The 12,021-nt window shown below is 39.3% G+C and overlaps 1 protein-coding gene and 1 long non-coding RNA gene across 13 annotated transcripts in view; one reads left to right on the top strand and one right to left on the bottom strand.

The window, feature by feature from the left end:
• Positions 1-10,588, top strand: part of A2M (alpha-2-macroglobulin) — a 40,965-nt gene extending 30,377 nt beyond the window's left edge. Inside the window, exons 25-36 of the mRNA XM_067695659.1 lie at positions 199-286; positions 1,258-1,414; positions 2,178-2,252; positions 2,699-2,879; positions 4,164-4,387; positions 6,008-6,226; positions 6,386-6,513; positions 7,406-7,496; positions 8,598-8,666; positions 9,535-9,637; positions 10,071-10,112; positions 10,453-10,588. Of these exons, the coding sequence (XP_067551760.1) occupies positions 199-286; positions 1,258-1,414; positions 2,178-2,252; positions 2,699-2,879; positions 4,164-4,387; positions 6,008-6,226; positions 6,386-6,513; positions 7,406-7,496; positions 8,598-8,666; positions 9,535-9,637; positions 10,071-10,112; positions 10,453-10,469 (1,394 nt within the window). The 3' untranslated portion in view covers positions 10,470-10,588. The remainder of the gene's footprint in view (positions 1-198; positions 287-1,257; positions 1,415-2,177; positions 2,253-2,698; positions 2,880-4,163; positions 4,388-6,007; positions 6,227-6,385; positions 6,514-7,405; positions 7,497-8,597; positions 8,667-9,534; positions 9,638-10,070; positions 10,113-10,452) is intronic.
• The window catches only part of LOC137201612 (uncharacterized), a 172,811-nt gene that overhangs the window by 121,551 nt on the left and 39,239 nt on the right, over positions 1-12,021 (bottom strand). The gene's annotated exons all lie outside the window — the stretch shown is intronic.

Here is a 12,021-nt window from a genome sequence, read left to right as displayed (position 1 = left end):
ATAATAAGAATACTATGACAGTTGACTTCATGGTACCTAGCCAGTGTCCAACCTCCAATAAAATGTTTAGGACTCAGAACCATCTAACACATTGCAGCAAAATTTAGGAACTATCACAAGATGCCAAGGCATTTTGTTTATTTCTCTGGCTACAGAATGTACAACCCGTCATGTTGCTTCATTAACCTTCCATTCCAGGTTACCAGAGACAGCTGCTCTACAGGCACTATGACGGCTCTTACAGCACCTTTGGGGAGCAACATGGCAACAATGAGGGTAACACCTGGTAAGGGAAAGACAGTTTTTTGAGCTCCTGTTTTTGTGTCAGGTCTTTTACATATATTATCAAAATTATATTCCCAGGAACCCTATCAGATATGTATTATTAAGCCTATAGTTGGTTATACTAGATAAATATACCAAAACTAGCAAGGTAACAAGCAGAAAAGCTGAGATTCAAACACACGTATGTTAGATTTGTCCCCAGAATTCATCCTGTTCATAATACACCAAGGTATTCTTTCTGAAATAGCTATTTTTTTTTCTAAAATAGCCCCCATAACCATGATTTTTTTAATGAGATAGCCAGCAAACATATCATATAACTTCTAGATAAACCATGCTCACTTCAGTTTATGTTTTTAGATCATATTCATCTTAATCACTAATAAATTCAATAATAGGAGGAAAGAAATGAGATGGAGCCAGTGATATGAAACACCGTTTTAAAATCCCTAAGGCAAAGCAATGTCAGAAGTTACTGCATGTAAGAGCTGTGTATGAGAAGATTCTGCCATCTACAAAGAAAATCGCTAAAGAAAAGATTTAAAGCCTTACTCAAATAAAATAAAAAAATAAGTAACATTAGTACAGTTGACCCTTGAAACACATGGGGGTTAGGGGCACTGACCTTCAGCAGTAGCAAATTCACATATCATTTTACAGTCGGCCCTCGGTATCCCCAGTTGTGCATCCACGGATTCAACCAACTGGGGATCATGTAGTATTGTAGTACATATTTAGTAAAAAAGAAATCCATGTGTAAGTGAACCCATGCAGTTCAAACCATGTCGTTCAAGGGTCAGCTGTACGAGAGCTAGCAGAGTCATCAAGTAAAGGCAATGGGAGCTCTAAGTAAAGAATTCCTGTTAGATGACTCACGTCAGTGTGAGAAGTGTCCTATGAAGCCTGTTGCTGTGATGTGGTTATAAAACCACTGTAACAACGTAAATGTGATCATCACTTCCTCCCCTTCAGGCTCACAGCCTTTGTACTGAAGAGTTTTGCCCAGGCTCGAACCTATATCTTCATTGATGAAGCACATATTACCGAAGCTCTCACCTGGCTTGCCCAAAAGCAGAGGGACAGTGGCTGTTTCAGGAGTTCTGGGTCACTGCTCAACAATGCCATTAAGGTGAAGTGTTCTCAGAGCTAGTGTTGATTTGTCCATTACACTGTTCTCAAGGATGAGGAGAGGAAGTGATAACATAAGAATTCCTTAAGGAAGGTATCAGAAGAAAATAAAACCTGGGTAGCACCAAGAAAGAGGGGATGGAACTTAGAGTGACTGTGATACTTTGCTTCATGGGGATGTATATGGGTAAGGACAAATTCCATGACAGCAGAATACAAGGAGCTGATTAAGAGCATTCTCAAAAGTTACTGGGAGTTTTTAAATTACTGATTCATTTTCAGTACCGGTAATTGATCTGTTCATATTTTCTATTTCTTCCTGGTTCAGTCTTGGGAGATTATACCTTTCTAAGAATTTGTCCATTTCTAGATTGTCCATTTTATTGGCCTATAGTTGCTGGTAGTAGTCTCTTATGACCCTTTGTATTTCTGTGGTGTCAGTTGTAACTTCTTTTTTCATTTCTGATTTTATTGATTTGAGCCCTCTCCCTTTTTTTTCTTGATGAGTCTGGCTAAAGGTTTATCAATTTTGTTTATCTTTTCAAAGAACCAGCTTTTAGTTTCACTGATCTTTTCTATTTTTTTAAGTTTCTATTTTATTTATTTCTTCTCTGATCTTTATGATTTCTTTCCTTCCTAAACCTTATGCTTTAGGCATAAGGTTAGGTTGTTTATTTTAGATTTTTCTGGTTTCCCGAGGTAAGCTTGTATCGCTATAAATGTCCCTCAAATTATTCAAATCTGTCTCTCTCTCATATTTACAGGGTGGAGTGGACGATGAAGTGACCCTCTCTGCCTATATCACCATTGCCCTTCTGGAGATTCCTCTCCCTGTCACTGTAGGTGCCCTTGCTGAAGCCTCGTTCTAGATGCAATGAAACTGCTGACCTGATGTCTGAAACAACACCCCACTAAAAACCAGTTGTCAGCATTCCTTCTATGCAATGTCAATGCTTCCCAGATCAATAGAGAATTTAGTTAGTCCATTAAGAAAGATTTACACTTCCCCAGTGACGACCCTAGTCTATTTTTCCCCTAGCAACCCCACTACCACCATCACCACACATGCAGAATGAATTCTAAAGATATGGTCTATATTCCTGCCTTATGAATGTGAGACTAACAGATTAAAAAAAAATACTATTCTCTCTATCCGTAAGAATGAGGCTAGAAAGACAAGTGCTTTCCAACAACTTCCTGACCTCTGTGCTGTGGTCTGTGTTTATCCGGGAGCACTAGCCCCCCTATTCACACAGCTCGCTCCCTTCTCGCTCTGCCTTCCCAGCACCCTGTCGTCCGCAATGCCCTGTTCTGCCTGGAGTCAGCCTGGAAGTCAGCCAAGGAAGGATCCCGAGGCAGCCACGTCTACACCAAGGCACTGCTGGCCTATGCCTTTGCCCTGGCAGGTAACCAGGAAAAGAGGAGAGAAGTCCTCAAGTCACTTGATGAGGAAGCCGTAAAGGAAGGTGAGAGCACACCCGGGATCTTTCTCCCATCCCACAGTCTCTGGATCAAGGATTCCATATCAAAAGTACCCCATGACTACCTCTCAGGACCCCTTTCCCCTCTCTTCTTTTGTCTATGTCATTATGGACTCAAGGATTTCTTACTCAAGTCACACATCCAAAGATAAGAGGCAATGTACTGTATATATACAAAAAGGCATAAAGAATAATAAGCAAACACCTTTAATACTTCCCTTCCAGCTTAAGAAACAAAATATTACCAATGCTGGAAAAATCCCTTGTGTACCATTCCTACCTGCAAAAGTAATTGTTATCCTGAATTTGTCATTCCAAACTCCATGGATTTCTTTATCTTTTTACTGCATATGTATCCCTAAATAATATTCAGAATGTTTACATTTTTCCTCTTTAGATAAGAAGTATCATCCTTCTGAGTATTTCTGCTTGATCCTTGTCTGTCTGTCTGCCTTTTGCTTTTTAAGTTCAACATTAGGCAGGCTGATAGGAGTCTCCTGTATGGGTATGTTCATTTTCACTGCTGCATGATACATTACAATATATTAAAAAGGCCATAATTTATTTAGAGAGTCTCTCCTCATGGATCTTTTCTTGTTTCTTATTTACTTCTATTGCAAACCATGCTGCAATGAATACTCATATACCCATCTCCTTGGGTGTGTGTGAGTTTCTCTAACTTGTACTTAGAACTGCTGATTAGCGGGCTAAACACATCTTCCCCTTTGCTGGATATCATCAGATTACTCTCCAAAGAGCTGTTTTCTTCCCACAGCAGTGTAAATCCGTTCCCGTTATTTCACACCCTGTCAGCCTTTGCTATTTTGAGGATTACTCTATTTTTTTTTTAATCTAATGAGTGTACACTCCATTATCTCATGTGATCTGTGATCCTCATAAGAAACCTCTGAGGACAGGCTTTACAGAAAGTTGAACAAGCCCTAGACAGGGTCTGGATAACCTCAGATGTTGGAAATTACCACAACTTGCTCTGCAAGAGAGCAAGTTGAACAAGAGAACTTGCTCTGCCATTTCTCTCTTCCACCAACGCAACCACCGCAACCATTTGAAAACCTAGTGGCACAGCTTCTGACTCCTTAGCCCAGATGAGACAAGCCTCGTTCAGCTGTCTGTAGGCAGGAAGTCGCCAGATAAGATTTAAGAGATTATCACTGGAAGGCAACCCGCACTTCAGCACTGGCCCTTGTCCTTTTACCTGAAGTTAAATATGAACATGTGGTCACTTGCAAATCTTTTTCTCATCTCCAGATAATTCTGTCCACTGGACACGACCTCAGAAACCCAAGGCACGAGTGGAGCAGTTGTACCAACCCCGGGCTCCCTCTGCTGAAGTGGAGATGACAGCCTATGTGCTCCTCGCTTACCTCACTGCCCAGCCTGCCCTGACCTCGGAGGACCTAACCCCTGCCACGCTCATCGTGAAGTGGATCTCAAGGCAGCAGAACTCCCAGGGGGGCTTCTCCTCCACCCAGGTCTGTGGTTAGCGAGAGCCTTTTACTTTACCTTCAGGTAGAAAAATGTTTGAACAAGATGCAAACACATATAAGAAGAAAAGAAATGAAGATAAGAATAACTTGAAATGAGAAGAATGTTATTAGTATTCAAGGATGGTGAGAAATAAGAAAAAATGAGAGTCAAAGAGGGCTGAGGGGGCTTCCCTGGGGGAGCAGTGGTTGAGTCCACCTGCTGATGCAGGGGACATGGGTTCGTGCCCCGGTCCGGGAAGGTCCCACACGCCGTGGAGCGGCTGGGCCCGTGAGCCATGGCCATTGAGCCTGCGCGTCTGGAGCCTGTGCTCCGCAACAGGAGAGGCCACAACAGTGAGAGGCCCGCGTACCGCAAAAAAAAAAAAAAGAGGGCTGAAAAGAAAATGCCAATTCTGCCCCACCCCCATCCCATATTTTTATCACAGGCTCCTATTTCCAGTAACAACTCTACATCCCTAAAGCAATAGTGGGGCACCAGGACCCTACACACAATGGCCACAGCAGAACGAATTTAAAAATCCACCATTCTTCTGGAAGTTCTAAGAGTCCTTTCAAGTTGTTCCCAGAAACACTATTCAGAAACCAATCACCTCTCCTTGCAAAGCTCTCCATTTCTAGGTCCACTTTGACTGGCTTCTTTTAAGGCTGACACATTTCATGCTTCCTCTATCCACCTCTTAATATACAAACATTTGTTCATTGGGAGCATAAAGAACTATCGTTATTCATCCAACCTCCTGAGCCTAACTATATAACCTTATATGTAAAAAATTCATCAATATAGACAGAGCAGGGAGTTTCATCTCCAGAGAATTCAGAGGTTAGCGTATGCACCCTAAAAGAGAAGCAGAATGTGACAGAAAGACATTCCATCCTTTTTCCACTGTATTTAATCTCTTATTTTTCCATATAAATGGAGAAAATAATTTTGTTAAAAGTTATCATTCATTTCTTAGAAAATTATTATTTGAAGGATGCCAGGTTCAATGTGGATGAGAATTGAGAATATGACCTGCCCGCTGGAGGGGGATCCAAACTTCTGATGAAAAAGAGAGAACCAAATAAAAATGTCAACAAATCCAGAATATAATTATAATTATTCATTTTTTATTTCCTCTGGAGAAACCGAAGCATGACCCTGATCATGGCTGCAAAGGACCCTGGGTTTTCTCAGGGCACTGACCTCAGCAGCAGAGCAGAGTGTAGCTTGGGGTGAGAGCCAAACTAAACTTTGGTTGGGTGGTGACAGATATGACCACAGTTATCAAGAAAGACATCTTAGGCAAACAGCTAATGCTAATAAATAATTCCCATTCATATATATTCTCCACATTGTATACCTCACATATATTTATAGAGAGAAAAGAATCGATTTTCTGAGAAATAAATTTCTAAAGCATATAGTACAAGGCAGATATGTGAAGGTTATGGTTCTGTCATCTATCTAAGGATTACAATCAATCTTGAAATGAGAACCTCAATATTTAAGCAGTGAGGGAAACAGGAAATAGGAAATCAAAGCCCCTTTTGTGGCAGCTAACATGGGCCTTTGGGTCTTCAAAGGGTTGTCATGCCTAAGTGGGTTCCCTCACCTGTCTCTTCCAGGACACCGTGGTGGCTCTCCATGCTTTGTCCAAATATGGAGCAGCCACTTTCACCAGAACTGGGAAGGCTACACAGGTGACCATCCAATCTTCAGGGACATTTTCCACAAAATTCCAAGTGGACAACAGCAACCTCCTGTTACTACAGCAGGTTTCATTGCCAGAGGTGCCCGGAGAGTACAGTATGACAACGACAGGAGAAGGATGTGTTTACCTCCAGGTGAGATTCCAGGGGCAGGTGGGGACAAAAGGTCCAGAGTAACATTGTCACTGAGAAGGCCTAACACAGCAAATGATGGGGCAAATCAAAGAAAGAGTTGAGGAAGTTGGGAGGAATCCTGGGCAAGGGAAAAATCACAGATTTTTGTCTGTTCCACAGACATCTTTGAAATACAATATTCTCCCGAGAAAGGAAGAGTTCCCATTTGCTTTGGAGGTGCAGACGCTGCCCCAAACTTGTGATGGATCCAGAGCTCACACCAGCTTCCAAATCTCACTGGGAGTCAGGTAAGATCTCTGACTGCATCACGCAGTTCTGGGTATAACAACCAATCTTCTTACTGGAACTCCGCATTAAGCAGAGCAGGGTGACAGTGAATGTTTGTTCTACCTTTATTGAAAAAGCAACGTGTTCTCGTGTTGACACAGAATCTCTCAGTGATGGGGCTTACATTGTACATCCCCCAACTCCAGGATCTATTAGTGTCTAGTCTCATTATTTACAGCTTATTAAGTCCCCTCAATAATAAATAAAGAACCTCTAACCTGAATTCCTGACTTTATTCTAATGTAATTATTCATCCTGATTTCATTCTATTGTAATGAAATCCTATATTATTCTTGCTTTATCTGGGACAGAAGTGGAGACTTCTTGAAAAGCGCGAATAGAAGGAAGTAGTGACTCTCTAGTTAGAATTCCTACTGGTAATAATTAAATCTCAGATTATATATAAAATAATCAATTTTGGGGAAAATACATACATAAGCAGCCATATTCAAATACCTACAGGGCTATTTGTGTCTGTCCTCAAGAATATTATAACCTGGTTGGGGATACTATTCAGGAAAAAAGACAAAGTATATGTAACAAATAACTGCGACAGACTAGCAGTCTCATGCCCAGCTAAGCATCACTTACAGAGCTTCCTTAAAATGCAGATCCTCAGAGTTCACACCCATGAAATTCTGATTCATCAGGTCTAGAGTATAGGCCTGGTCTCTGTGGCTTTAACAGGCTCCCCTGAAGATTCTAATGCACAGCCAGTTTTTTGAGCTACTTGGTAGGAAATTTAGGAAGACTTCTGGTACTTTTCAGGGCTGTTGAGTGCTTACTGTGGACATAGAAAAAAATATTTAATAACACAGAAAATCCTAATTCCTTTCTTCCCTGGATCTTTAGTTACACTGGAAGACGTCCAGCCTCCAACATGGTGATTGCTGACGTGAAAATGGTATCTGGCTTCATTCCCTTGAAACCAACAGTGAAAATGGTAGGTTTACTATAAGCCCAGGAGACCCTATTTTATTTAATATTTTATGTATCTCTAGACTAAGAAAACATTAATATAAAAATACTATTAAATTAACTTCTGTCAAAGACATTACTGTCTGCAAAAGGAGAAATATAATTTAGCACATTTATATGGGGGTTTGTTTGTTTGTTTTCTCATTTAACTTTGTTTAAATGGGTCTCAAAATTTTATGATGGATTTTTGGTCAAGTTTCCATTAAGGTATTAATAAAAATACTAATTTTAAAAACTAATAACTCAAAACTGCCGCCCACAGAAAAACAAATGATCCATAAAACATTCTCCTTTTCTTCTAGTTTTACGATACATTGTTATCATTAACCAGTCTTTCACTACTAAGTTCAATGGTCAACTCAGACGGTTTTGAGACTGGGCTTCCACCATTGATCAAACTGGGGTGGCAGGTATTAGGGATCATACTCATTTAGCCTTCTGAACTATCTGGGCAGACCTGGTGACCTTGCCAGCTCCAGCAGCCTTCCTGTCCACCGCTTTAGGGACACCCACAGCAACGGTCTATCTCTTGTCATGAACAGCACTTTGCTAGGAGCCACATCTACTAGGAAAAAATTGTCAGCAGGCTACTGCTTTAATGGAGCTTAGAATCTTCAGAAGATAAAGCATACACACATGAACTAGTGAAAAAAATATGAGAAAGATTGATTGACATAAACTAGAACTATTACAGAAGTACAGAGGAAACTGAGATTGCTACAAGTTATAATAAGCAAAAAAAGTAAAAAAACAAAAACCTCCTTCATGAAGGAATGGAATGTGAATAGAACCTTGAAATATAGGTAATTTCCAAGTTTAGGACATTTAGTTCCCTTTTCTTCAAATAAATCAATTTACACATAGGTCCTGTGTCGTATTAAAGTTAAACCGTGCATCCCAATTATCTTTCATTTTTAATTCTGCCACATTATTGCCTTTGCTTACAAAAAGCATTTGAAGAAATTTTACCCTCAGGCTTAATTTGGTAATAAACATTCTTCTTTTCTCTGGTTCCCCAGGGTTTTCTTCTGTTTATTAACATTTGTGATGTCTTAATTTTCTTCAGCTTGAAACATCTAACCACGTGAGCCGAACAGAAGTCAGCAACAACCATGTTTTGATTTACCTGGATAAGGTGAGAGCCCTGCCATCCTATCCAAAAAAAATATGGATAATGAGCTACCTGGGAAGTGAATGAAGGCATTTTGGAGACATCACCTCCATGCTAAAAATTTGAGAATTCTAACACTAGGTCCAGTGAATATTCTCCTCTCCTTCTCTATTTATATTTCATCTGGGACTATGGGAAGAAATGACTTGTTATAATATTGGGATATGAATATTTCTAGGACCCCATAAGCAAGAAATTCTCCACAAAAGGTGCTCATTATGTGCACAAGTTATTTTGAAGACACATATAAGGAAGTAACCATTATTAGTCAACTATTGTATCAACAGCACATCAAAAAGACAAAAGGGCGATATGCTATCAATCTCAGCAAGGACTTAGACCGTAAAACAACAAGACCAGTGCACCAATAAACCAATCTGATTTTACAGTTGTATGTTGTTGCATAGTTTATTCATTCCTACATTGACGGATATTATAGTTTACGAATTTTATGAAACATAGGCTGCAGTGATCCACCTTTTATATTCCGTTTTGAGTCGACACAAGTATTTCTACAAGATAGAGTAGTGAAGCTGTACTGAATCTCTGATACTTAAAAATAAACACAGCTATTCAAACAATAAAAAGCCTGCACCATTCACCCCTATGAACAGAGCTATGCACTCACATTGACGGGAGTATATGAATAGTTTTAGTTATTTAAGAAACAATTTGGGGAAGTTTTCACCTACTCTGAGAGCTTTTGGCCCAAGTTAAGTACCCTGTTAGTTGATAAAAGGTTTTTCCCCAAAATAGATGAATACTTAAATTCACTCAAAGAAGAGAGAGGAAAGCTCCCTGGAGAGTCATTTAATTCCCTTTTGCTTTATAGGTGACAAATCAGACCCTGAGCTTGTCCTTCACGGTTCTTCAAGACATTCCAGTAAGGGATCTGAAACCAGCCATAGTGAAAGTCTATGATTATTATGAGACAGGTGAGTGAAAGCAAAGTTCACACAGAAATTAAATACCTGATCACAGAAATTTAGATTTGAGAGATGTGTTGGGGCAATTCATTGCACTAATCACTCTCATCACTTCATTTTGTCTCTATCAAGTCTGATATAAATATATTATTACTAATACAAAGCACCTGTAAGATATTTAGTTCCCTTTTCTTCAGATAAAATCAACTGTAGGACAATATGAAATTTAAATAAGTGTAATCTGTACTCTTACCCTTCAGGAGTTTAGGGTAAAGGAAAGCATAACATAAAGTATTTGAAAATATAAGACAGAAAGCAGCACATCAAATGAATTCTGCTGAGGTTTCTGATGCAATTCTTCCCACAATAAAGATTCTTTCACTGACCTGTAACATAGATGTTCACTTTCCCTCTCACTTCTCCTATTTTTGTTTTTATTCAGATGAGTTTGCCGTTGCTGAGTACAGTGCTCCTTGCAGCAAAGGTAAGCAATTCATACTCCTTCCAGATGGAGTCAGAACCCCTTTGGCTTGTCCCTCAAATCTCCTCCATAAAATTCTAGCTCAATATTTCTCATAGACATCATACTGTTCACAGTGCAACTTATTATAGAAAAATACATTTATTGGGAAAGGGCCCCTGATAGTCATACCTCAGACAGTTCACAGAATTGCATATTAGATAATTTTAAGTAACGGATCTCATTTCCCACTATACTAATTGGATTTCCTCAGGAACCATGCTACCCAGATCTAAAGGAAGGAATATTCACTGTTCTGGAAACCCAAGTCCATCTTAATTTTCTATTCTTTCCACTATCACAGACACTGGAAATGCTTAAAGACCACATCAATGAAAACTGCTTTGCTGGAGTCCCTGTTCCACAGACTCAGATCTCCATGGAAGAAAAGAGTTTTTATATCTCTGAAGGCTTGTTGAATAAACCTTTTTCTCTGGCCAGCCCATATTACTGTTTACTCATTTATTCAATAAACACTTATTACACTTCCATGTGATTCCCAATAGACTCCTGAGATAAAAATTCACAGCAATCAAGGGCTAAAGGATTTCAAAAAATGAAAAACATTACAGAGGTGGTGGTCACAGTAGGCTTCATTTAGAGGTTGCAGGGAAAAGAAGAAAGTATTGGATTATGTACTAGGAGCATGTAAAGTGAGTTTGGTTATAGGATTACCCTAATAAAAAGCTGAAGAGTGGATTTATGAGAGAATAAAAGGCTGACTTGACAAAGAAAGACTTTCTACATTAAAGGGAAATATGAAATAGAAAGTTGAATATGTCCAACATTGGGAGGCAGCATAATTAATTGGGACTTGATTTGAATTGGAAGTTACGTGACCTCAGAACCAAATCTGCCATTGACCAATACAAGTGATCAGTCAGTTAACCTTGGGTTTCAGATTCAAGAAAGGATGACAGATTGAAAATGCTGAAGAGGTGATTCAAGTAGAAGTGAGTTTTCCTAGAAGAAAGAATATATAGGATTCAAAGCCCAAATAGGACTGTTACATCTTTTTTCTGCAACTTTGAGCCAGAACCAAAGGATGGATACAAACTCAAGAAGGTATTCAGAGGCATTAAGTATTAAAATCATCCATTATATGGATGGAGGGGCAGAAGCTTCTGGAGTTTGAAGAGAAGGTCCCTGAAAAGTCCTAGAGTCCTAGTCTTCATCTGGTTGAGTCTGACAGAAGCCTGGATGCTATAAACTAAGAACTCTAAAGGACTTGAAGTTCAAGCACCCTTAGCTCTGTCTCCAGGCTAGGCAAAATTGAAAGATAAATGTTATCACCTTTGTGCTAGATTCTACTCTAAGCACCTCAGAGGTATTAATATATCAACTCTATGAAATAGGTATTCTTATAACAAATGAGGAGAGTGAGGCACAGAGAGGTGTAACTTGCCCTAAGCTACTCAGCTAGTAAAGGGCTGAACCAGAATTCAATACCAAGAAGTCTGGTTTCCAAGTCCACACTCATAACCTCAAACCATGCTGTCTCTCCAGCCCACTTCAGACAAGAAAGCCAAGAAAAAAACATATTTCAGAGCTGAATAAATGTTATAATTAGTATCAATTAAGCATCCATCCAGGGCATGAAATATTTAAAAAATTAGGAGTATGACAAAAGAAAATAAATTAACAGGATTAAAATAAATTCTACCTGTTAGTTCTAGTCCTTTTTTCTTTGTTCATTGCAAATCATGACTGCAAATGTACTTGAAGAGTACACTTGTTGCAAATCAATCATTGTGTTTCCTTGGACCAAAAAGATTCATTCCAGAAACACTTCCTGATTACTTCCTGTGTGTCAGGCACTATATTCCATGCTATGATACAGAATTCAATAAAATGGGATTCCTTCCTTAGAGAA

This window comes from Pseudorca crassidens, chromosome 11 (genome assembly GCF_039906515.1).
Source record: "Pseudorca crassidens isolate mPseCra1 chromosome 11, mPseCra1.hap1, whole genome shotgun sequence".
Taxonomy (NCBI): Eukaryota; Metazoa; Chordata; class Mammalia; order Artiodactyla; family Delphinidae; genus Pseudorca; species Pseudorca crassidens.
The sequence above is the reverse complement of the archived record's forward strand: the minus strand, read 5'-3'. Positions and strand labels throughout refer to the sequence as shown.